The following is a 27,444-nucleotide window of genomic DNA, read 5'->3' as shown; positions in this document are numbered from 1 at the left end:
ATGCACACATATTCCCCGAACTCTTACGGGACTTGGTAAGAATGTCTTCCACGAGTAAGGAGTGTGTTGGGGAGGGACACTACGAATGTAGTGTGTGGACATACAAGGTGAGAATGTGGGTCTCGCGGGAGGCGTGCGCGAGATAGTCCCTGTAGTCGCGCTTTCCTCTGTGGCCTCGGTGGCTCAGATGGATAGAGCGTTTGCCATGTAAGCAGGAGATCCCGGGTTCGAGTCCCGGTCGGGGCACACATTTTCACCTGTCCCCGTTGATATATATCAACGCCCGTTAGCAGCTGAAGGTATTAATATATAATTCTAATTTCGTACCTTGAATCAGGAAATGGGCTTGTTTACATCAAGGCAAGTGACCGCAATGACAGTGCGACGGCGTCTGGAGCGCCACAGACCGTCACACGGCGACCGTTGTTACTGCTTTCTTGGCGCAGCTCCAGAGAAAGGCGCGTCGACAGTGCTGCTTGCGGCGTCAACATTGTACGCTGAAGTGACATCGAGCCTTCTTTTCAGACGAGTGCCGGTTCTGTGTACGGCATAACAAATGGACATATGCATATTTGGTGTCTGCAAGGTGAATGAAAGTTGCCACATTGAATTCGTCATTGTCATACAGGCACAGCACCTCGGGTGCTGGTGAGGGCTGCCACTGGCACACAACACGATCACATCTCGTTCACGTAGTTGGTAGTTTTACGCATGAAGTTATGAATCATCACGGACATCTTAAAAAAAAAGTTCAAATGTGTGTGAAATCTTATGGGCCTTAACTGCTAAGGTCGTCAGTCCCTAAGCTTACACACTACTTAACCTAAATTATCCTAAGGACAAACACACACACCCATGCCCGAGGGAGGACTCGAACCTCCGCCGGGACCAGCCGCACAGTCCAGGACTGCAGCGCCTGAGACCGCTCGGCTAATCCCGCGCGACGGACATCTTAATCATTTAGATTTACAGTTGTAGCTTGAGATCCATACTATCCATCTTGATATTTTGTGGAAAGCCCTCAATCAGTAATGCAGTTATGCATGCTTCATCATGTCATCTGTCTCAGCACAAAGTAAGTTTTGTTTTAGATCAATGACTGACCGCCTCCGCAGTGCCCCCTCAGCACTTTACCTATAAACAGAGAACTTGATAACTTAAAAGCTTATTGCACGGATGATAGATAGGTTATGTGAAAAAAATTGTCGCGCAACGGAAACAATGCGCAATCGAATCTTTTGTCACCACCACAGAGATGTATAAAGCTTCCTTTTGTGGGGAAATTATCGTATCAGTTAGCTAAGCTCTTCAAAGCTCTCGATGTCCTTGTAGCTTTTTCACAGCAAAATAATGTTCACAACTCTTCTGTGCATAATGTGCGGCCTGCTAAGGATTGGTATTCTCCCTCTGGGGTTTAAAAATTAAATCCTGTGTCTGCCTTAAATTCTACATTTGCCAAACTGGAAGGATATTTAGAACGAGATTTAGCCAGCATTTGTTAACTAAGAAACGCCAAGTAAAGCAGAACTGTGCGTTTGCTCAACACCTGAGGACAACAGGGCACCAGCCACACATGCAAGCTCTGCGTCTTATTCATGCAAGCTTTGCATATTACATTGTGCTCGTAAACGCAAAAAGCTTGATTTATTGGAAGAGTTGGAGATCCTTTAACATACGTGTACGGTTGACGAACAGTTGCTGAAGAATCAGCTCACTAGTAGGAACCAAAGCTATTATGATTCAGTGGTATCAGTTTTTGAAAGTTTTACATAATTTTTTTGTGCTCTTCTAATGGGTTTCCATTTCAGTTTTTTAATTCCCCTCCCGCCTCTATCCAGTTGATTATACTTTTCAAGTAGAGACTTGCTGTTCTAAGAGTTTGTTTTATCCCAGGTTATTGGGATGACGCCCATCGTTGGTGGTTATATTACGGTTTCATTTAATTACGGCTGGTGTCTCTATTTCATCTATTTTGAGTACTTTAAAGTTTCCCTTTATGTGCAACTGTGTTTTGATTAAATGTAACATCTTAATTTTATCATAGTGATTCAACCATCTTTAGATGTATTTTGTAAGCATTAAACATACCGACTGTCTATAACTACTCTGAGCGCCACCTAAGTGTGTCCTCTGCAGTCTTTGCATGCAAGCCCCATGCCATTGCTCCCCTGTGTGTCCGCGTGACGCTCCTGCCCTGAAGCTGCGGCGGTATCTCTGTGTATTCTGTTTAAATGAGTATACTTATTTCGTGCTACCATTGCATCAATCTGGCTCGCTAGTACGACTCCATTAAGTTATGTTTCATTCAATTTCATTATTTATTTAACGTTCTATCCCATCGTTACAAGATATTATATTAGTTATTTTTGACTGGGCCCCAGCGGGTTTATCTGGTTTGATACGTGCTTCACTGTAGCACAGGGCCGTTTTATAATTTTTAAAATGTTGCAAATGGAAAACTAAGGTTAGTAACAATTCCTTATCCACATTTAGAATCGTTCATGCTAGGACCATACGCTAATTTTTGCTTCTTTTTGTTAGCCCTATAGGTAATCTGAAAATGTCCCACAAAGGCGAATTGCGTTGTTAATAAAAGAATAAATTGTAACCGACACTCTTATCAATTCATAGGTCATTTTCTATGTACAAAAATACTTTATCAGATAAACGCCCCTGCTTACGTGAAGAAAATCTGGAAAAACTGGTTGTTGTGTATTGTTTTAAGAAGAAACAAAAATATATTGTTGGAGTTTGGTACCGCATATTTGTATTGCTTTGCTGCCTCAATGTGCACGTTTAGTGATATGATACTGTAGGAATGCATGCATGTTTTACGATTTGATAGTGCAGTGCCAGGTTCAAGCTATATGTTGTGTAAAGCAACATTTCACGGACTTCTTTTACAACTAGGTGACAAAACTTGTCGCTTGCTTGGCTTGTGCCAAATGTTGTTGAAAACGAAATGTGGAGGGTAAGGAGAAGGACTAAATGCGCAAGTTTTTTGTAGACGCAGTAACAGTGCAGGAAGTAAAAACAAAGAACCTGAATTAGTTCGCTTTGTCACTAGGAAAGAATGGCAGAAGCAAGAGTAGGAAGCAAAGCATTACATGAAAACAGAAAATATAGAAGGAAGATAAGCAAGGGGCAGGTTGAGCAAACGACTACTAGAAGTTAAAGAAATAAATTAATGAGAATGGGGACTTAAAGGTGTGCCGGCCGCGGTGGCCGTGCGGTTCTAGGCGCTGCAGTCCGGAACCGCAAGACTGCTACGGTCGCAGGTTCAAATCCTGCCTCGGGCATGGATGTGTGTGATGTCCTTAGGTTAGTTAGGTTTAAGTAGTTCTAAGTTCTAGGGGACTGATGACCTAAGATGTTAAGTCCCATAGTACTCAGAGCCATTTTTGAACTTAAAGGTGTACAAGCGTGGAAGCGAGCGAGAATAAGGAAGAAAATTCGTACTGGTGACAAGAGTACTAAGCGGAGTGCATTATACGTAAGACCAAATTATAAATCCCAAAAATCACATATCACATAGGAAGATTGCTTCCCATCTTAAAATTCAGCTGGGTGCTAGCAGGTGAGACAGAGGGTTCCTAATCTGAAATAGAATGCACGTATAAACAGAACTGCTTCAGCGTAGAAACAGTTCAATCTGTGAAACTACGTAATCACTAATCAAGCCGACTGTATTGTCGAAATAAAGAATGAAATTGTCCTTTCGTTTGAAGGACTCTGTACCACACAGTCACGAGGCAAAATATTCCCAGCTGCTCGTTAATTGTTATTTATAGGTTGAATTTGAGGTGGAAACCGTAACTTAACCCCAATAACTACCATATTTCACGTGACAGTATGGCCTAACAGCAGCGCAGTCAGTAAGTACCTGGCTGGATGCGCTCCCAGTGCACGGTGACGTGGCGGTCGCGGTCGGCGCGCGTGTGCTCGTGCCAGAAGCCGAGCGTATGTAGCAGTTCGTGCTGGACCGTGCCGCGGCGGGCGCAGCCCGGCTGTCGCAGGTACACAGACATCGCGCCTGCCCCTGCCATGTAGCCTACTGGCGACGCACATCTGTAACACAGCACAGCCGGACACTCAGGCGCTCACGCTACGTAACAACTTCACAGAGTTACAAGGGAAAGACATAAGTAAAGCCAATCGTTAAAAGAGAAACTTTTCACTGGGGAAACTGCATTGCAAGTAACATAATTTCTCTGAAATATTCGTCTTCAACCTGTGTGCACTTGTTCCATCTCCTGACAAGCTTCCTGGAAGAAACTTTGTGGGATTGTGTATATCCACTATTGCACTGCCTCCAAACCTCGTCATCTAACCAAAACTTCGACTCACAAAACTGCTCCGTCATCGGATCAAAAAGCTAAAAATCCCTTAGAGCTAGACTAGCATTGGTGGATGGTATAATCTTTGCTCTGCTTATAGCCATAGGAAAGAGAAAGAGAGAGAGAGAGAGAGAGAGAGAGAGAGAGAGAGAGAGAGAGAGAGAGAGAGAGAAAGAAAGAGAAAGAGAGAGAGAGAGAGAAAGAAAGAGACAGAGAGAGTTAGGTGAAGGGGGCCGCGGGGAGGGGAAAGGATGAAACCCGTTACTGGTCCTTAGCCTGCTTCTCTGGAATAGCAATGAGCTTAACGTCTCCATTCAATGTATAGATGTTCATCGAAGGTGTCACATGCCCTCACTTCGTGCATGAGACACTGTGCGGTCAGGGCAAGTCCCACTTCTTTTTTTCTTTTTGTGTCGTCATCCTTCTGACTGGTTTGATGCGGCCCTCCACGAATCCCTCTCCTTTGTCAAACTCTTGATCTCAGAGCAGCACTTGTTCCTCACATCCTCAATTATTTATTGAATGTCTTCCCGTACAGTTTTTGCCCTCTACAGGTCCTTCAAGTACCGTGGTAGTTATCTACTGATGCTTAACACCTCTTTCTTGTCAGTGTTTTCCAAATGTTCCTTTCTTCGTCGATTCTGTGGAGAACCTTCTCTTTCCTTATTATATCAGCTCACTTAATTCACAGCATCCTTCCGTGAAACTACTTTCCAAACTCTTCGATTCTGTTCTTTTCCTGTTTTCCGACAGTCCATGACGGCCACTTCCGCCGGAGGTTCGAGTCCTCCCTTGGGCATGGGTGTGTGTGTGGTTCTTAGCATAAGTTAGTTTAAGTAGTGGGTAAGTCCAGGGACCGATGACCTCAGCAGTTTGGTCCCTTAGGAATTCACACACATTTGAACATTTTTGGGCAGTCCATGATTCATTTCCATAGGACGCTGTGCTCCAAACGCACGTTCACAGAAATTACTTCCTCAAACGAAGGTTCATATTTCAAACTAGCAGATTTACTTTAAAGTGAAACGTTTTGTTAGCCTGTACTGTTCTGCTTCCTATACCCTCCTTGCTTCGTCTGTCCTCCGTTACTTCACTTCCAAGGTAACAGAAATGCTTCACATGGCTACTACGTAGTCCCCAGTCTTTATATTAAATTTATCGCTAATCTCATATCTGCTATTTCTCCTTTCTTCAGTTTACTTTCAATCCATATTCAGTACTCGTTAGACTGTCGATTTCATTAAATAGTTTCTGCAATTCTTCAGTCTCGCTGAAATAGCAGTATCAACAGCGAATCTTATCATTGATGTCCCTTCACCCTGAATTTTAATCCCACTCTTGTATCTTTCTTTTATTTCCATAATTGCTTTTCGATATGTAGATTGAAGACTACGCCTCTGTCTTACACCCATTTTAATCTGAGTAGCTCACTTTTGGTCTTTCATACTTATTGTCCCCTCTTTATTCTAGTTTATATTGCAAATTATCCATCTTTCCTCATAGCTTACTACTATTCCTCTCAGAATTTCGAACAAATATTACCATTTTACACCGTTGAACGCTTTTTGTAGGTCGACAAATCCTTTGAACGTGTCTTGATTTTTCTTCAGCCTTGCTGCCGTAATCAATAGCAATGTCAGAATTTCCCCTCTGGTTCCGTAACATTTCCGTAAGCCAAACTGACTGTCATCTAATAGATCCTCAGCTGCTACAGCTGCTAAGTATCGAAGTATTTAATGTACTGGATTATGTTCCCAGCATTATGTGGGAGGCCATTTTCCTGAAGAAAACCGCATCTTTGGAAACATTTCCTCTCCTCTTCGATCTCAGTTTGAATTTCAGCTTTGGCTGCAGCTGGCGCTACGCACTGTTTGACCTTTACAGATGTAATGAATCAGCAGTGATCTTTATGTGTCCCAAAACGCTGTCATCACTTTTCCTGCAGAAGCTTGGCTTTTGAACTTTTTTGCTCTAGGCGAAGATGGATGTTTTCACACCATGCTCTCGCGCTTCCTGTGTGATTCATAATGATATAACTATGTAACGTCAACTGTTACTACGCGTCTGAGAAAATCTTTTCGTTTCTCTTCAAAACGCTTTAAACGTAATTTCGTCATTTTCAAACGTTTCTGTTCGTATTTGTCAGGGTGATACTCAACGAGCACAAATTTTGCGTAACTTTGGAGATTCATGGACGATTTCAAGTGCTGAACCGCGGCTAATGTTTAACTCATATGTAGTATCGTAGATTCTGGTATGATGATAATCACGAATCTTTCTCTTAGCTTTCCTGATGCTGCCGTTCGTTTTCATATTCTACAGTCTATGCGAACGCTCTTCGTCACAGACAGATAAATGTCCAGGCTTAAAGCAGTCAATCCATTCGCAGTTGCACTCTACGAATGATCTCTGAAACTTTAGTTCCGTCAGAGTACAGACCACAGGACAGTCCTATTTAAATTCAAATGGCTCTAAGCACTGTGGGACTTAACATCTGAGGTCATCAGTCCCCTAGACTTAGAACTGCTTAAACCTAACTAACCTAAGGACATCACATACATCCATGCCCAAGGCAGGATTCGAACCTACAACTGTAGCAGCAGCTCGGTTCCGGACTGAAGCGCCTAGAACCGCTCGACCACAACGACCGGCAGTCCTATTTAATTCGAGTGCACAGAACCTTAGCCGCTGTGCTGAAACGAATTACAGAACAGTGATCCTTGTGAAGCGGACTATAACAGAGACTAGTTCAAGAACTGTAACAGTTGCTTTTAACCACTGTCTGAAAGACACTTGCAGCAGCAAACAGACACACGTGTTTACGATAGCTATTAAACAAAGATTCTCGGCTTGATGCCCCATACGATCGTGTTTTAGATAATAAGCGTAGATGTGTTACTGAGTCAAATGCTTTTCGGAAATCAAGAAATACGGCATCTACCTGACTGCCTTAATCCAAAGCTTTCAGTATGTCATGTGAGAAAAGTGCGAGTTGGGTTTCACAAGATTCTATGTTGGTTGACGTGGAGGAGACCATTCTGTTGGAGATGCGTCAGTTCGTTTGAGCTGAGAATATTTTCCAAATTCTACAATGAATGGATGCAAGGATACTGGGCTGTAGTTTTGTGGATCATTTCTGCTGCTTTCTTGTAGACGGAATTGTCTATGGTTTCTTTCAACTACTGTGCAAAGTTTTTTGTTCGAGGGATCTACGGTACATTGTAGTTAAAAGACGGGATAACTCAACCGTAAATTCGGTGTAAAGTTTGACGGAGATTGCATCGGTCCCTGGAACTTTTTTCAATTTTAGCGACTCCAACTGTTTCTTAGCACCACTGACACTAATATCTACATCAGTAATCTTTGCATTGGTGAGAGATTTAAGCTGGACTTTTGTTTGTAAAGGAACATTTGGAAACCGCGTTAAGTTTTTCTCCTTTTGCTTTGCTACTCTCAGTTTCAGTGCCGTCTCGTCCGTGAGTGTCTGGACTCTGACTTTGGTAACATTAACAGCTGTTACATATGATCAGAATTTCTTTCGTTTTTGTGAGAGATCCTTCGAAAATACTCTGCTATGGTAGTCGTTGAAAGCTTCACGCCTTGACAGTCTAACGCGTTTCATTCAGCTTCTACCTACCCCGATGTCCAAAATTAAAGCAACACACGGAAATTTGGTAAGGTTGCGTTTATTTTGCACACAAAACAGTGTAAACAGATGATAGTAAAGTAGAAACAGTGTAAAGCATACAGAGCGTAATCAACTGCAACGTGCATAACAGCAGACAAAAATGTTCTTCGTTTTTTTCCAACTTAACGGATTTGCAAACACATTCTAACAACTGGTTAATGTGCTCAGAGTGGGGTGTGACCATCTCTGGCACCAATACAGGCCTGACAACGATGGAATATGCTGTGAATAATGCCGTCAATCTCATGTCGAGGCAATAACGCCCATTCTTACCGCAGAGCTGCCCACAAGTCTCGGAGAGTGGTTGGTCGATGCAGGCCGTCTCCCAAGTGCATCCCGTACATGCTACATGGGATTCAAATCGGGAGAGCGGGTAGGCCACGCCATGCGTGCAATATCTTCCGTTTCCAAAAAAACATCGAGCATTTTCGTCGATCGATGCGAAGTCTGGGCCCACTGCATCTTGCAACAACTGCGCATGAGATCGCAAGATCTCCTTACGGAACCTGACAGCAGTTAAATCTTGCTGATTCACTCGTACAATTTCATGAAGAGGTGTTCGAGTGGTCAACAGAATCCCTGCCCACACCATTAGAGATCCTACTCAATGTCGGTCTCTTTCCACAATTTTTGGGGTCCAGAAATCGTGTTCCACGTGACCTCCGACGCGAATCCGTCGAGAATCGCTCTCCAGATCAAATCGGGACTCATATGTGAAAAGGACGTTGACCCCTTGTTCGACCGTCGAAATGGTATGCTGACTGCTCCACTCTAGACGTTCCCTTCTCTGAAGACACGTCAGAGGTAACAAACAGCAGGTCTTCAATAATAAAGGCCACTCTGCTGAAGCCTTCTGTACACCGTGTGCCTCGATACAACACGTCCAGGAGATGCTGCGAGGTCAGATGCCAGTTGCAGTGCAGTATTAAGGCGGTACCGTCGTGCTCTTACAGCCAAATAACAATCCACCTTTTCTGATGTCACACGTGGCTGGTCCTATTCTGGTCTCCGGGATACAGTTTCGGTCTCTATAAACAGTTGCCTCATCCGAGAAAAAACAGAACGATTCACATTAAGCCATGGGACCACACCAGTTTGCGACTGTCCTGCTTCCATTCTTTCTATGGCCCTCCACAACAGAGAATCTGTAGGCGTATTCTCTGTGCCATACTGCACCTTCTGTGACTGTGTACACACCGATTGTGGATGTGGGACTACCCTGCGAACACCATCCCGCTTGACAGGTGCCCTGACGTCATTGCTGTCGTGGTTGTCCATTGATCGGAATGCCACCTTCCGTACAGAACAAGATTGTACGGTCATGTGCTAACAGTTTGTATGATTATACCATGAATTAGACACAGAACGGGGAAATAGCAGTTTGTTGCTTTAATTTTGGACACCAGCGTTCCTCTATTCCCATGCTTTGTTTTACACATATTATGCAGTAGTCTGTGTTTCTTTCGAAGCTACTTTACAGTGACTGTATACCATGGTGATTCTAAGTAGTCTTCTAAACCTGAGCTTCAATTGCCGCAAACGTGCCTCTCTATTGTACACCCAAATCCTGCACCAACCGCAGTTCCACAGTGGAGCTCGCTCATTCTGCTTCTTTCGAACTCTTTCACGTGATACAACGTCCTCTGATGACGACGAGGCGTACTGTCTCTTGGAATTTCATTTGACGACTGCTTGGTCAAACACTGGCCGTTCCAGTTGTACAAGCGACGATGCTGATACGCTTTCGTGTGCCTAATCTCTCAGCGATAATAATCACTTATTACTAAACAAGTGTTCTGTTCATTAGCGTTGTTGTTTTTACGTTTTATAATTTTCACAACAGTTTGTTAATTTCCTTCTTCATAAGATAGTATTCATATTTCAAGGGGGAGAAAGCCGTTAACCGATTGTAGTAGAATGAACTGAAGGTTTTGACGCATGTGACGCAGCAACACGTAACATAAATCGAATCGAAATAAAAACGACTGTATCTGTCGTTTATGAGCAGAGCCACAGTGAAACACCGTCGTCACACACAGACATAACCGTTGATCGCATCGCCTGAAATCGAAGGGTAGAAAATTAGGGTTTAGTGTCCCATCGACGTCGATGTCGCCGGACATGGTGCACGAGGCCGGATTGTCTCAAGGAGGGGGAAGGAAATCGGCGGTGCCCCTTTTCAAAGGAACCATCCGGGAGCTATTTAGGGAAATCACGGATAACCTAAGTCAGGGTAGCTGGAGACGGATTTGAACCGTCCTCCTCTAGAATGCGAAACCAGTGTGCTAACCGCTGCGCCACCTGGCTTGATACCTGCAATCGGGAACGACTTAGGTACTACTGCACATGCCAAGCAAGTCAACAACCCATCTCTTTATGCACATAAAGAATTACATTGACACAGAGACTAGGCTTTCACAATTTTTATGTGGGACAGATTGCCCCAGGATCCAGTTAAAAATAAGTCCTATCCCCCAGTTCCGAGCAAGGTTTCCGGGAGATTTATCTCGATTGTAAGGTAAATTCCGGGAATGCAAAGCACCTCTCAGATATTCCCAATTAGGGGTCCTTCTACCGCACTATCAGCTAGTCCGGTATTAGGCTGAAAAATAAACTGTAGCTCGTAACTCTACAACAGATCAAAACTGGAACAGCCTAATTTACCTTTAGGGATAGTGAATGAAAAGTACTGAAAAGAAAACGTCGTCGAACGCTCCCGTCGTGTCTCACTACAGCGTATTTATTTTTTTTAATTAAAATAATCTCTCTGGCTACCGTATTTTGAGACTGGAAGATCTAATAAATTCGTTCTGACTGCGTATTCGGTTTCTGATAAGCATATTACGCGAGTCATTGCAGAATTATATAGATGCGAATTAGTAGTCTTGTGCTTAACACGCAGGACTAGCCCGATATGAAAGGCACATGTCGCCATATGTGAGTTCAGCACGCAACCTCAAGGTCGCGTGCGTTAATCGACCATTAGAAACGAGATGTACGTGGCGTTCAAGCGTCATTGTCTAGGCCGCATATCCATTTCGCTTCCCTAAGCAACACCCCCGTGCGATCGAAACATGGTTCACACTGAACAGCTGAACTGATCTCAGAATTTGTGGACAGGAACTTTACTGATACGAAATTTGGCCTCTATTTCATATTGGGATTGTTCTAAGGTGAAAGTAAGAACCGGCATGTGGTATCTTATGATACAAAAGACACCAAGGATATAAAAGTGGTCTGATTATACGTATACAGGTTGGTCAGAACCAGTATGAAAGGCCTGTAAGGGTGTTGAAGGGGATGTTATTCTGATAAATAACTGATAAGAAAAGAATTCAGTAGGTTGCGCCGTTTCAGAGTTGATTAACACTGAAGTTAACGAAACAGACCGTTGCGCGTGCAATATATCAAATTATTAGTGTTCAACGTTATCTCATATCGCCAAACTTCATTGTGTCCCTTTCGTGTAGAGATAAGGCATTACTAATATCACGTAAACAGAGAAAATGGTGAAACTGCCTGCTCCTTCTAGTTCTTGTATCGAGGCATGAATTTTGATTTCTTGCAACGAAATCACACAACGAAATCACATTAGTTGGGGAACAATTGGTGTAGCATGATTAGTCTACTGTAATCTGTTCCTGAGTGTGTAATTGGAAGGGTGAGTTAGGAAATACTAAACAGACTGAAGTTGATGTAACATGATGAGATTAACACTGAACAATCTCTGATATTCATCTAGGCTAGGTGACATAACTGGATACATAGGGCGATTAAGAGTAGCGATAATAGTGTGCCGTACTTGTTATGTGCCTTAAATATTTTACTACACGAGAACAGATAAAACCTGTGGGTGGAATATAAATATTTATTGATTGGAAGACGCATCGTGTTATCCTGTGGTGGAGAGTCGTCGACAGATGTAGAAGTAGCTTCAGGCGTGCCCCACGGAAGTGTGTTGGGACGCTTGCTATTCTCGTTGCGTATTAACGATGCAACAGCAAATGTTAATAGTGACCACAGATCTTGATAAGGTGCAAAGATTGGCAGTCTACTTTAAATATTCAGAAATGTAAAATGCACCTCACAAGCCGCAAAAGCATAGTGTCCTGTGAGTACAGCACCAGGGAATCATGAATGACACAGGGCTTAATCAACTCATAGAAATACCTGGGTGTAATAGTTTATGTAGTTATGAAATGGAATGACCACATAGGCTTACTCATAGGCATTGCCGCTGGCAGACTTCGATTGATAGGTGGCACACTCGAAAAAAGAAAAAAAAAAGACGCACTAACAAGGATTTATTAGGACGAAAATCGGTGGATATGATTTACATAGTACAGACAAAGAAATAGTTACAAGTTCAGAAAAATTGGATGTTTTATTCAAAAGAAACAGCTTCACAAACTGAGAAAATCAGTGACGCATAGTGTAAGTAGGCTGTTTATGTTTTCTTATTGGCAACGTTACGTAGCAGTCTGTGGCTGCTTTGCATTGTTGTAATACTCGCCATTGTAGTGTTAGGCAGCTGGATGTGAACAGCGCGTAGCGTTGCGCAGCTGGAGGTGAGCCGCCAGCAGTGGTGGATGTGGGGAGAGAGATGGCGAAGTTTTGTAATTTGTCATGAACTGCTATATATATTATGATGATATTAAGGTAAAAACATTGTTTGTTCTCTATTAATATCTTTCATTTGCTAACTATCCCTATCAGTAGTTAGTGCCTTCCATAGTTTGAATCTTTTATTTAGCTGGCAGTAGTGGCGCTCGCTGTATTGCAGTAGTGGGAGTAACCAAGATTTTTGTGAGGTAAGCGATTTGTGAAACGCATAGGTTAATGTTAGTCAGGGCCATTTTTTTTGTAGGGATTTTTGAAAGTCAGATTGCGTTGCGCTAAAAAAAAATATTGTGTGTCAGTTAAAGCACAGTCTTGTATAATTGTTCAAAGGGGACGTTTCATATGTCGACCCTTACCCGAGGATACCTCACTGGAATCTTCTGATTTTTTCTTGTAGTTTGTGTAATTAGTGTAGTTTTCGTTTATTACCAGCGCGTAATTATAGAGAGAATTTCCTTTGTAGTTGTAGTTTTTCATTGTTGTACAGTAAAACAGTTGTGGCATGCATGTAGATTTGCAGCAAGTATTTCGCACCTGCGCTTGCAATTAACTAGATATTATTTTCAGTGCTATGTTAATGTGTTCTCTTATTTTTGCTCTTCAAATTGTGTATTTCTGTGTTGTCGTGTGAAATATTGTGACAATAATGGCGTGTGAAAAACGTAACACTAGGCTCCAAAGTAAACTGAGAAATAATAGTGACGACGAGCGTAGCTTATCAGCACCACTGTGTAATGAAGTAACAGACATTCAAAGTAGTAATTTGGTAATAGTGCATAGGGAAATGGAGCGGGCGGCAAACAATGGCGTAGACAGTAAAACAAATAGTGAACAGGGAAGCATTATCGATCGATCGGTCGGCAACAGCTCTCCTCAGGAATCGGGAATGACAGGACACAATCTTGCAAATACTGCAGATTCAGGTTTTGGGTCCTCACCGTTTTCTCAAATAAGTCAAGACACATTTTCTGCTTGTCAAAATGTCAATGTTGCCGGTGCAAATTCACTGCCGAAAAGCAGTGAGGAACATGTTTCAGACACCAGTGCATTGTTATTACAGTTAATGCAACAAATGGGACAAAAGCTACAAAAGTTAGACAGAACACTTGAACAAAATCAGAAACAAATGGGACAAAATCTTCAAAAGTTAGACACGATGGAACAAAATCAGAGACAAACACAGCAACAGCTTCAAAAGTTAGACTCATTGGAACAAACTCTTGAACAAACACGTGAAGACTTAACTACTGAGTTACATAATATCGAATCGAAATGTCAAAAAATGACGTATAAACACAAATTTGTGAGCATTTTCAACCTATTTTTTCGCGGCATGAAAATGCATTACAGAATCACGAAGCAGCCATAAAAGAACTGCAAATTATTGTTCATGAAAATCATGAGACCTTGCAAGCTAAAATTGACTCAGTTGCATCTACCGATACGGTTACGCAACTTGCAAAAACTCAAGAAAACTTAAAGGACACAGTAGATACGATTTCAACACAAGTGGACACTCTGAAACTTGGTTCAGAAAAACATACAGAGGAAATAATTCCACTATCGGATAAAGTAGCGGAACTTTCAGATCAGTTCACTAACTTACCTACAAAGGTAGATGATGATCTGAATGACACAACACCTGTAGCCTTCACTGACACTGAAGAGTATGAAGAAATTAGAAAATTCAAACAAAATCAAAATGAAATCAATACACAGTACAAAAGAGAAATCCGGGAAGTGCAAGATCAGTTGGCACAAGTAGTACAAGAATTACGTATTTCAGAGGACACTCGCACCCCAATACGGGAAGAGGGACATAGAAATACGGAACAGCCACAAAATAATAACACAGCGCATTTCGGAAATTATGAAAGAAATTGGCAATGTGCACCGAATTTTGAGATTGAACCGCCGACACGACGTAACAATGACCGACATGCGACTCGCCGACACGATGATTTTGACTATAAGCTGTTCATTACTACACGTAAATTCAAAACGTTTAAGAATTCTGGCAACGACATTCATCCACAAGCATGGCTGCATCAATTCTCTCATTGTTTTTCTCTCAACTGGTCGTTAGAACACAGATTAGAATTTATGTGTGGCTACTTAGAGAATGAACCAGCTGTAAGAATGCGATCAGTCATTCACGACTGTCACAGTGAAGGAGAAATTTATCATGCCTTCCTCTCAGCGTATTGGTCTCAAGCTACACAAGACCGAGTAAAACATAGCATCATAATGATGAAACATTTCGAACAATCTGAATTCTCCAGTCTTGTGAAATATTTTGAAGACATGTTGCACAAGAATCAGTACCTGTCAAACCCATACAGCCCCTCAGAACTCATCCGCATTTGCTTAATCAAATTACCTGAACATTTACGACATATTATTTTAGCAGGACGTTGCAAAGACGACATTGAAGCTTTTCAGGGACTCTTACAACAATTAGAAATTGACACAGACAGTCGCGGGATGCGAAAACAGGAAAACAATCACTACAGGTCACATCCGTCACAATTCCGTGACGACAGAAATAATAACTGGACACGACAAGGCTATTCTTACAACGCAAATCGTGACCAAAACAGACACCACCCATATGACAACCACTGGCAGAGTAATAATAGTTACAAAGAAAGATCACATTTCCGTAGTAATGAATATGACAGAGACAATCATAGAAACAGACAATATGGGAACAAAAACAATTATGATCAAGGGAGACAGAATAACTTCAGACGCAACAGTTCAGCGCGCAGTTACGATTCCGGGAGAAATTCTACACCACATGACCGACAGACAAGAAACTACAGGAACTACCGACATGACGACAGACGATATAATAATAACGACAGACCTGAATTGCATCAGAACTGGCGGGATTTAAACAGGGCAGGGCCCTCTCGTCACAGTGAATTTGTAGAAGTTAGGTCTCCAAATCCCAATAACGACGCGCGCCAACAAAGGAACAGACAATGACTCGCACCGCAGGTAGCCGCGTGTGCCGGGTGGCTCAGAGAAAAATAACATAGCTAACCTTGAGAAAAATTTTAGCATTCCTTACCGACGTATACCGCATGATAGTTGCGTTAAGGTTGAAATTCTGCATACTAGGAAGAATAAAGGTTTTCACCACATTTCACATGTAAAACCGTTTATTGAAAGATAATCAGCTTTTTAACTTTGTCTTTGCCATAAAACTTTTCACTTTACATTACCAGTATGCTTTGTCAGACTTAGTATCTGTTAACATGCAACAGTGTTTGAAGTTAAATATCCAGTCAAGAACCAAGAGAACTTATTTAAACAGAAATTACGAATGCATTGTTATAGTGAACAGACGTCACATTGTTATTGTATGTGTACATTCTTGCTTGTTAGTTGCACGATTATGTAACGACTGTAAGGCTTACATACTTAGAACATTTACCAGTACTGCTAATGAGATTTTTATGCAACATTTTGGTTTACTTGAAAATACATTCTGGATTTAAAGTACTTTCTGTGAGATACCAGATGACACAGTGGTTAGTTTATGTGACAGCTACACGATTTTATCACGACGCTACTAATGAGTGACAATTTACAATGTTGCTTTTGCAGTGTTTCTGTTTTATATCTGCACAGTTTTCTGAATTCTTCTGGAAAGTAAAACATGTTTTAGTAGTAACTTTTGTGGTATAGCTACAATGAGACAGCCTTTTCCGTAGCACAACAATATGTTACAGCACAGTAATTTCTTCATCACACCAATAAACATAATAACTACGATATCTATTCGCAAAGCATTTCACTTTCGTTTATGATGAGGTAAGTACATTGACTTCAGCAGAACTTTGCTTACAGAGGACGATAACTACGACACTTCCACAGAATTATCTTACAGCAAGACGCACATTTAGCGCTACAGGGCACGCATTTGAGTGATCAATTTTGTACTTAAACCATTTATTTTTCAAGATTTTTGAATTACAAAGAAAGTTTTCCGTGATACATTTCATTCCATTGCTGTAATCTGTAACACTTGAGGATATAATTACATTTATCCTCAGGGGGGTGCATGCCTACTTTGTGTACCATGTGTTTGGCAAGCACAAGGAGCCCTAGCTAATATGGTATTTGCTTATACAACTTTACACATCGGTACCATATTTCTCTAACACAGAATTACACAGCTATCTGATTATTTGACAGAGAAACAAACAATTTTTTTCTACATCAGTGACAGATGTTTACGTAATTACATCGTTGTATAACTTCACACTTACGAAATTGTATTTTGTCTGTACTTTGTGAACTGTTCATATTTTTTTGGAACCATTGTGATACTATGAGAGCTTTGAATGACATATTTGGTAAGGGAGCATGATTTTTAAAGTAAGTTTGAGGTAAATGATACTACTGACATGAGCAGAGAATTTTTTTTAGGTTTTGAAATTATTGGAGGAAGCTACGACGTTTTCAAGATTTGACTGAGGTGTTATGATGTTATTTTTACGACGACGATGTGTATTATGCTGTTGCGGTATGTTTATTATCAGTAAGCTGATGCTATATGAGTTATTTGATTATGCTACATATCTGTAATGACGAAATATTGAAGAAGTGTCGACGAATAAGGTAAGGAATAATGAGTAGTGGTTAGGGACTCTGACTTGTGAAAAAGGATGTTGGAATCCAAGAATCGTACTTTAAGAGTTATGAAATGTATGTAAATGCGTGAATGTATTACAATGCCGACGAAAATTTTTTGGACACTGTTATATCAATAGGATTTTGTTTCTACAGATTTGTAACCCAAATTCTTGACCTGTGAAATATTTTTATATGAGACTGTCACTGTAGCGGAAACTGGTGTCGTAAATATTTCGTAAGAAAGTTAAGTGACCACCTGCACGTAATGCGTCGTGGGCACCCAGCTGGGCGACAGTCGCCTGAAAAAAAAAAAAAAAAAAAGGCCATTAGTGTGTGCCTTCCAGAGGCACAGGTGGAAAAAAAAGGGAGGCCATTATCCTCGCTATTGACGTTCCTTTGTAGAAAGCATCGGAAAAACGACACGGTCGAACTTGATAACATATGATTACACTGTGGAGCTCTTAATTTATGATTTACTGAAATGCCTAATGAAATGACGAGAAATATTTTTATGTCTATACACCTGATTATGACTACTGTCTCTCTAGTTGAGAGATTTTTCTACTAACTTATGAAATGCCTAATGACTACTGAATGATGTTCTTATGCTTTACTTTGTACATAGTTGCTTATTTCATTTGAAATCTAATTTCTAGCTGCACTGCAGCATTGGTTAAAATAAAATTTTATAGATGTACTAATATAAATATTTTCTGTCTACAGATCGAGTAAATAATAATTTTTTCAAAAAAATGAGGGAGCACAAAATGACATTTACCTTCACACGAACTGCATTCATAATTTTCTTTTCAAGTACGTGGTAACTTTTTGGTAGAATAACTTCTTGTGGTGCACCACTTTAATTACATAGACATTAAGATGTGATTATACATTTCCCTTGTCTGCATTGTTATCTTTAATGTACTATTTTTTCTGCTTGAGCTTTGCCATGTTTAGGTATAAGTTATTTCATTTTCTGCTGCTGCTTGCCAGGCATAGTGTTACTGAATTTGAATTTGTGTTACTCTGCTAAGCCAGTTTACTACTGAGTTATTTTTCTTGTTTGCTGCGCATTGCCTCTATTAGTTGTAATGTTGAATTGCTTGGTAATTTAGATTTACTGTAGCTTGCCTTGCAAATTTGAATTTTTTTGTCCTTGCTGTTTGTGTTAATTGTTTTGTGCTGCTGCGTTGCCTCGTCCCTTAGTTTAGCATCTGAGATCAGTAGATTTAAGTTAGCTTAAGAGGGGGTAGACTATATAAGAGAATGAGTTGCGATGAATTGGAAGAAACGCATTGAGAAGATATAAGAAACAGATTTGGCAAAAATGAGAATTGTGCACTGAGAAATAATTATTTTGAAAGAAATATGAATAGAATACAGAAAGCAGGTATAGATAGGACTTTTTGGGAATAATGATGAATGAAGGGAGATCTCCAAGAAGTAAAGAAAGTTTTGTTTGCAAAATACTTCAGTAAAACAAACCTTGTCCTTTCCTCTTGCATTATTATGCTATTTGTTTGTGTACCCTTGTGTATTTGTGTTTTTCCTGTCTTTATATGTTTAGCTGATAAGATTTATGTTGTAGAATTTTTCAAATACTATGTTATTTTCTTCATAAAGGTGTCTAGATATTATTTATTCTGTTTTGTTTTAATGCTCATATGTGAAGTTGATGTTTCAAAAGTTATTCTGATCTTTATGTATGTACTTATGTCATAATTATTGTAACACTGATATGCATGTTTATTTCTATTCTTTTGTCAAGCCTGTTTTACTACAAATGTTATCTGCACTATTATTTTCTTTAATGATGTATTTTGTACCTTTGTTATTGTTTTCTTATGTTATAAAATTGTAATTGACACCAGGTCATCAAATTAAGTAACTTGTAAGTTCCATTTCACTGCACACATTTCTGTTGGTCATAGTATATGGGCAATATGTGCGAAGTAGGGACTGTTAGTGTTTGCACGTGTGTTAATAATTCAGCAAGGGACTGGATAACAGCATTGCTGGTTCTAAGGACAATTCCAAAACTTTGTGAGTGCACAAGTGGTGGTTATGGACTTGCTATATTATCCGCAAGACTCTTCGATGGTGATTGTGCACCTGCACAGTCGCAACAGATCGCAACAGATGGCTACTGGCCATCTCTACAAGGACTACAGTGGGTCTGAATCTTTGATGACACACCAATACCATTATTTCTACAAGGACTACAGTGAGTCTGCATCTTTGATGGCCCACAAATACCATTATTTCTACAAGGACTGCAGTGGATCATCACCTCTGGTGACCCACCAATACCATACTCTCTACCAGGACTACAGTGGGTCTGCTCTGTGATGACCTACCTACCAATATTCTTCAAAACTTCAAATGACTCTGCTGTGGGTTTGCTCTGTTGTGGCCCATTACCTGTCAGCATGTCAAGAGTCAGCACTGTCTTTCCGTTGGAAGGACAACACTACTTCTTCAAGACTGCATGAAAATCCACTACTTCAGTGTGCAATTTCTTTTACTAATGAAACTTTGTGAAAAAAAACTGTAATTACTATTATGATGAATGATCAGAACTATCTTTATGGACTGTGAGAAAATTTTAGCTTTTGACAAACATTGTATCAATAAGTGTGTGCATTTGATTTCTTTGTTATTGTAATTACGATTATGAAAAATTTTAACAAATATGTATTGCCCAGTGCCCAAAACAATTTGTAAAATTTTTTGTGGGGAGCATGGGGGCTATGTAAGTAGGCTGTTTATGTTTTCTTATTGGCAACGTTACGTAGCAGTCTGTGGCTGCTTTGCATTGTTGTAATACTCGCCATTGTAGTGTTAGGCAGCTGGATGTGAACAGCGCGTAGCGTTGCGCAGTTGGAGGTGAGCCGCCAGCAGTGGTGGATGTGGGGAGAGAGATGGCGGAGTTTTGTAATTTGTCATGAACTGCTATATATATTATGATGATATTAAGGCAAATACATTGTTTGTTCTCTATTAATATCTTTCATTTGCTAACTATCCCTATCAGTAGTTAGTGCCTTCCATAGTTTGAATCTTTTATTTAGCTGGCAGTAGTGGCGCTCGCTTTATTGCAGTAGTGGGAGTAACCAAGATTTTTGTGAAATGCATAGGTTAATGTTAGTCAGGGCCATTTTTTTTGTAGGGATTTTTGAAAGTCAGATTGCGTTGCGCTAAAAAAAAAAATATTGTGTGTCAGTTAAAGCACAGTCTTGTATAATTTTTCTAAGGGGACGATTCAATAGGTCCACCTCTGGTCGTTATGCAAGCTGTTGCCGCGCCGAGTAGCCGCGTGGTTAGAGGCGCCATGTCACGGATTGCGCGGCTCCTCCCGTCGGAGGTTCCGAGTTCTCCCTCGAGCATGGGTGTGTGTGTTGTTCTTAGCATAAGCTAGTTTAAGTAGTGTGTAAGTCTATGGGCCGATAACTTCAGCTGTTTGGTCCCATAGAAATTCACACACATTTGAATATGTTTTTGCAAGCTGTTATTTGGCTAGGCATTGATTGATAGAGTTTTTGGATGTCCAATTGCGCGTTACATCAACAAAATCCCGAGCAGGTTGGAGTGCCCTGCCAATAATTCTCCAGCACTTCTTAACTGGGTAGAGATTCGATAATGTTGCTGACCAAGGTAGGGTCTGGCAAGCACAAAGACACACAGTAGAAACTCTCGCCATGTGTGGGGGAATTACACTCCTGGAAATGGAAAAAAGAACACATTGACACCGGTGTGTCAGACCCACCATACTTGCTCCGGACACTGCGAGAGGGCTGTACAAGCAATGATCACACGCACGCCACAGCGGACACACCAGGAACCGCGGTGTTGGCCATCGAATGGCGCTAGCTGCGCAGCATTTGTGCACCGCCGCCGTCAGTGTCAGCCAGTTTGCCGTGGCATACCGAGCTCCATCGCAGTCTGTAACACTGGTAGCATGCCGCGACAGCGTGGACGTGAACCGTATGTGCAGTTGACGGACTTTGAGCGAGGGCGTATAGTGGGCATGCGGGAGGCCGGGTGGACGTACCGCCGAATTGCTCAACACGTGGGGCGTGAGGTCTCCACGGTACATCGATGTTGTCGCCAGTGGTCGGCAGAAGGTGCACGTGCCCGTCGACCTGGGACCGGACCGCAGCGACACACGGATGCACGCCAAGACCGTAGGATCCTACGCAGTGCCGTAGGGGACCGCACCGCCACTTCCCAGCAAATTAGGGACACTGTTGCTCCTGGGGTATTGGCGAGGACCATTCGCAACCGTCTCCATGAAGCTGGGCTACGGTCCCGCACACCGTTAGGCCGTCTTCCGCTCACGCCCCAACATCGTGCAGCCCGCCTCCAGTGGTGTCGCGACAGGCGTGAATGGAGGGGCGAATGGAGACGTGTCGTCTTCAGCGATGAGAGTCGCTTCTGCCTTGGTGCCAATGATGGTCGTATGCGTGTTTGGCGCCGTGCAGGTGAGCGCCACAATCAGGACTGCATACGACCGAGGCACACAGGGCCAACACCCGGCATCATGGTGTGGGGAGCGATCTCCTACACTGGCCGTACACCACTGGTGATCGTCGAGGGGACACTGAATAGTGCACGGTACATCCAAACCGTCATCGAACCCATCGTTCTACCATTCCTAGACCGGCAAGGGAACTTGCTGTTGCAACAGGACAATGCACGTCCGCATGTATCCCGTGCCACCCAACGTGCTCTAGAAGGTGTAAGTCAACTACCCTGGCCAGCAATATCTCCGGATCTGTCCCCCATTGAGCATGTTTGGGACTGGATGAAGCGTCGTCTCACGCGGTCTGCACGTCCAGCACGAACGCTGGTCCAACTGAGGCGCCAGGTGGAAATGACATGGCAAGCCGTTCCACAGGACTACATCCAGCATCTCTACGATCGTCTCCATGGGAGAATAGCAGCCTGCATTGCTGCGAAAGGTGGATATACACTGTACTAGTGCCGACATTGTGCATGCTCTGTTGCCTGTGTCTATGTGCCTGTGGTTCTGTCAGTGTGATCATGTGATGTATCTGACCCCAGGAATGTGTCAATAAAGTTTCCCCTTCCTGGGACAATGAATTCACGGTGTTCTTATTTCAATTTCCAGGAGTGTATCTTGCTGAAATATAAGGCCAGTATGGGTGCGATGAATGGCAACAAATCGGGGCATGGAATCTCTGTCAGAGCCGGCCGCTGTGTTTGAGCGGTTCTAGTCGCTTAGTCCGGAACCGCGCTTCTGCTACGGTCGCAGGTTCGAATCCTACCTCGGGCATGGATGAGTGTGATGTCCTTAGGTTAGTTAGGTTTAAGTAGTTCCAAGTTCTAGTGAACTGATGACCTCAGATGTTAAGTCCCATAGTGCTCAGAGCCACTTGAACCATTTTTTAATTTTTTTTAATTTTTTTTTCTAAATTTTTTTTTAATCGTCGACTTACCTCTGTGCTTTAAGTGTGCCGCAGATGACAACCAAAGGGATCCTGCTATGAAAAGAAATGGCACCCCCAGAACATCACTCCTGGTTCCTGGGCCGTATCCCACCGCTGTCTGGGGCATCCCCAGACAAGTATCCGCTAGCTATCGGGGCTCAATTTGAAGCACGACTCATAATCAAAGACAATTATATTCCAGTCAATGAGATTCCAGGCTGAAGACATGTCTGGAGACACCCCGTTCGGTGGGACACCAACCTGACTGTCAGCCACTATACGGCACGACAAACAGGAATGATGGTCTGGGGTGACATTTCTTTTCATAGCAGAATCCCTTTGCCAGTTATCCGCAGCACCCTTACAGAGCAGCAGCAAGTCGACGATGTTCTTCGCCCCGTTTTGTTTCCCTCCATGGCAAGCCATCCTGGGCTTACGTATCAGCAAGATTATGCCCGCCCACACATGGCGAGAGTTTCTACTGCTAGCCTTCGTGTTTGGCAAACACTCCCTTGGCCTGCAGGGTCGCCAGGTGTCTCCCGAATTCAGAACTTTTGGAGCATAATGGGCAGGGCCCTCCAACCATCTCGGGAATCTGTCGATCTATCGAGCCAATTAGAATTTGGTACTATATTTCTCAGGAGGACATCCAGTAACTTTTATCAGTCAATGCCAAGCCAAATAGCTGCTTGTATAAGGGCCAGAGATGGACCAACGCGCTATCGACTTGCTCTGTTTGTGGAGCTTCTTCTCTCGAATACCTCATTCAGTTTTTCAGAAATTTTAATCATTTGTTTGTCTGTGTGTGTACACCACATCTACTGGTTTCCACCCCATTCGGATAATTCCTTCGCTGTGCGTCGTTTTCTTTTTTGTCTTACAAGGGGAGGCCACGACGTTTGTAACGCGGATTTAGTGTTAACTTCGTACACTCGTAGAACTCCATGAGGACAACAAAATGTGTAAGCAGTAGCGCGTACTTCTCAAGCGTTACTGAGAATATCGCAAGATACTTTCGGTCGTCAAATATAGACCTGTGCGTGGCCATTTTAACCATGAAGCGGCTGCGGCCGAGTGGTGCCGGCACGGTAGCTCAGCGTGTTCGGTCAGAGGGTTAGCTTCAGTTTCTTATAAAAAAAAAACTGAGCACACGGATGAACGACCAAACTGAATGGGTATTCTGACGTCCGCCCTCAACAAATTCAGCGAACAATATAAAAAAATGTTTTTTTCTTTTTTTAAAAAAAAAGAAGTGGCTGGCGTTCAAGCCGCTGGATCGCTGGATCGAGTTCCGTACGTCAGTTTTTTTTTTAATAATTTTCAACAGTCATTTTCTTTGCTATTTATATTACAATTGATATAATGGGAAAAATACGTGTATTCGGATGAACTTTTATTACATTTACAATGTTATTTGGGAGTCTACTAATTTTTATTATCACAAATAATATAATATTCATAACTCACGAGACTTCAATGCCCAAGTGGGAAGAGAAGTGCAGTATCGTCCAACGATAGGGCCTGATAGTATCCATGAAACAAGCAACGAGAATGGTATCAAATTAATTAACCTTGCCGATACAAGGAGAATGATCGTTAGAAGCACATACTTCCCCCGCAAAGCAGTGCATAAAGTAACCTGGATATCCCCAGATGGAAGTACGATGAACCAGATCGATCACGTTCTTGTTGACCGAAGACATCATTGTAGTGTCGAGCATGTAAGATCCTTTCGCGGGGCAGATATGAATTCAGACCATTTCTTAGTGGTAGTCAAACTACGTCTGAAACTTTCAACCATGTGGAGAAGAAATTCTGAAATGATGGTCCGCTTCGACAAGAATAAGTTGAAAGATGTAGAAGTGAGACAGCGCTATCAAGAAAAAATTGCAGAACATCTCACAATAACAGAGAACCCTACCAGTGTGGAGAACGCATGGATGCTGCTGAGGAATGCAGTGTTAGAAAGTGCAAATGAAGAACTAGTTTGCGATGCAAAACGAAGAAGTAAACCTTGGTTCGATGAACAATGTCGAGAATCTGTTGAGATTAGATCAGCGAAGAGGATAAAATGGCTACAGCAACTCTCGGAAGAAGCAAGGGTAGCTTACTACGAAGCGAGGCGTAACACGGACCAACTCATGAGAAAGAAGAAACGGGACCACCACAAAAGTCTGTTGATTGCAGTCGAAGAAGCAAAGTCGTCACGCTCGTTTTTCCAGGCCTCAAGATTCGCCAGAGGCGCATACAGACAACGTACATTGGTCCTAACGAATGAGACGGGTGAAGTTGTACCGCCAGAAGAGCAAGCAACCCTATTTAAAAAACATTTTGAAAACCTATTGAATCCCGACAACCCACCAGTAGGGACAACACAGACGGATGCCCGTTTTGACAGAGTTGAAGTCCCTGAACCATCTGAGGAAGAAATTAGTGTTGCCCTAAAAGCACTCAAGAACAACAAGGCTCCAGGAGGTAGTGGTATCACAGCTGAGATGCTTCGCTTGGGAGGGGAAACACTGGTGGGTGCTTTGAAACGATTAATTTCTACCATCTGGGAAGCAGAAGTTATTCCTGAGGAATGGAAGGGAGCAATCATATGTCCCATATTCAAGAAGGGAGATGCTACTCATGTATCCAACTACCGAGGGATTTCGTTACTTGAAATTGGCTACAAAGTTTTTACAACACTGCTACTAAACCGCATGAAACCACTGGCTGAAGGAATTGTAGGGACCTATCAATGTGGGTTCGTTGCTGGACGATCGACAATTGATCACATATTTACTCTGAGGCAGTTGATAGAAAAATTCTACGAATTCAATAAGGATCTACACCTCATCTTCATCGATTTTCGACAAGCTTATGACAGCATTGACCGCGCCACGTTATGGGAAACGTTAGAGGAACTTGGCATCCCATCAAAATACATCCGCTTAATTGCTGCTTGCTACTCTCAGTCTACGGCCCAAGTGCGGTTTGGTAATCAACTATCACCATCATTCAGTATACAAAATGGATTGAGACAAGGAGATCCATTGGCGCCAATATTATTCAATTTGGCCCTGGAAAAAGTAAGCCGTGACACTTGTCGAACCAGAGAGATGGAGATGGTGGGAGCAGACACAATCTTGGCATTTGCTGATGATGTTGTGATCCTTGGCGACACTCTAGAGCAAGTACGCAGGGATACTTCCCGATTCCTCCACAATGCAGAGAAAATTGGGCTGGTGGTGAACGAGGAAAAAACTAAATATCTTGTTGTATCACGCCGCCGAGATCTCCCTCCTTCCATTGATGTCGACAGGCATACCTTCGAACGAGTTGAAGAGTTCAAGTACCTGGGCTCCATACTAACAAATAGAAGTGAAGTAACGAAAGAAGTACAGCAACGTATAACAAATGCTAATCGCATGTTCTTTAGCCTGAACAATCTTTTCAGATCTCGGCTGATATCGCAGAAGAACAAGATCCACCTATACACGACACTGGTGAGACCAGTACTTTTATACGGCTGTGAAACTTGGGCAACATCAGCAACAGCAGAAGAAGCAATATGTGCATTTGAAAGGAAGGTACTTCGGAAGATATATGGACCCATCTACAATGCCATGGAAGGTAAATGGGAACGAAGAAAAAAAGAAGATTTATACCAGCGGTATGGAAAGCCACACATTGGACGAATATTGGCGCAGAAGAGACTCCAATGGTTTGGCCACATCCTACGGGCAGACGGATCCCTTCCAAACAGAGTCCTCCACTCTCAACCCACAGGAAAACGCCCTAGAGGACGCCCAAGAACTCGATGGAAGGATAGGATAACAACGATCCTGAAAGAAGTGGAACCAGCAGCCGTGGAGGAGGACGCCAACGACCGGATGAGATGGACTGCCATCTGCAACAGCTCCCTCCTCTCGTGTAATTGACAGACACTGCGTGTGTGTTTTTTTTTTTTTTGTTTTTTGTTTCTGTAATGTATCCCTCTTGCCTTTTAAACCTTTGATTGAATGCCCTGTTTATTTTTTCGTTTTTCTTTAAGCTGTAATGTACATATGTAACTTTTACTACTGTATAGAGTACTTTTGTAAGTCTTTTTGTCTTTACTTTTCCTTTTGTTCTTCTTGCTGTAGGCCTTAAAGGCCCGATAAGGCAATAAATGATGATGATGATGATGATGATGAACTCACGAGTAGTAAACGACCAAACGCATAAAGTGATACTGAAAATGTATGCTTGTCCGTGTCTTCAAAACTGTTCGTATTTAATCGAAAGAGAACGAGAAATTGCTTCTCGGAAGACGCTATTAATTAAAATACACTCGATACTGCATAACCAATTATCAGCGCCGATTTTTAAGGGAATACTGCGTTATGCAAGGTTTACTTCCAAACTATCGTCTGAAAGAGAGGTTTTTGAAAATGTTAACGAGGTGCGTTTTTCCACGGAAAACGTCAAAAGACCTTGAGTATGCGGAAACATAGCATTTATTCAGTGCAGCTGGTGCCGTTTAACTTTGTTTTCCATGTTTTTACGAAAAATACCATCCTGCAACCTGTACTCGTAACGTGAAAGCGACGATTAGTTGTACATCTTTCGAAAGCCGTCTGTGCCGGCCAAAACTTGGAGGTAACAAGTCGTTTCGGGCTCCTTCCACGTATAAGGGATTTCAGTATCACTTTATTCGTTTGGTCGTTTAGTAATC

General features: G+C 42.2%; 1 protein-coding gene and 1 non-coding gene across 2 annotated transcripts in view; one reads left to right on the top strand and one right to left on the bottom strand.

Moving 5' to 3' along the window:
• Nucleotides 1-27,444, bottom strand: part of LOC126455449 (zinc metalloproteinase nas-14-like) — a 135,456-nt gene that overhangs the window by 7,295 nt on the left and 100,717 nt on the right. The window contains exon 4 of the mRNA XM_050091204.1: nt 3,884-4,068. Coding sequence (XP_049947161.1) covers nt 3,884-4,068 — 185 coding nt within the window. The remainder of the gene's footprint in view (nt 1-3,883; nt 4,069-27,444) is intronic.
• On the top strand, nt 173-246 carry Trnat-ugu (transfer RNA threonine (anticodon UGU)). The gene has a single exon. It is a non-coding gene; the product is annotated as a tRNA-Thr (tRNA).

Source organism: Schistocerca serialis, chromosome 1 (genome assembly GCF_023864345.2).
Source record: "Schistocerca serialis cubense isolate TAMUIC-IGC-003099 chromosome 1, iqSchSeri2.2, whole genome shotgun sequence".
In the NCBI taxonomy this organism is placed as follows: Eukaryota; Metazoa; Arthropoda; class Insecta; order Orthoptera; family Acrididae; genus Schistocerca; species Schistocerca serialis.
This window is presented reverse-complemented; position numbering and strand designations above follow the sequence as displayed.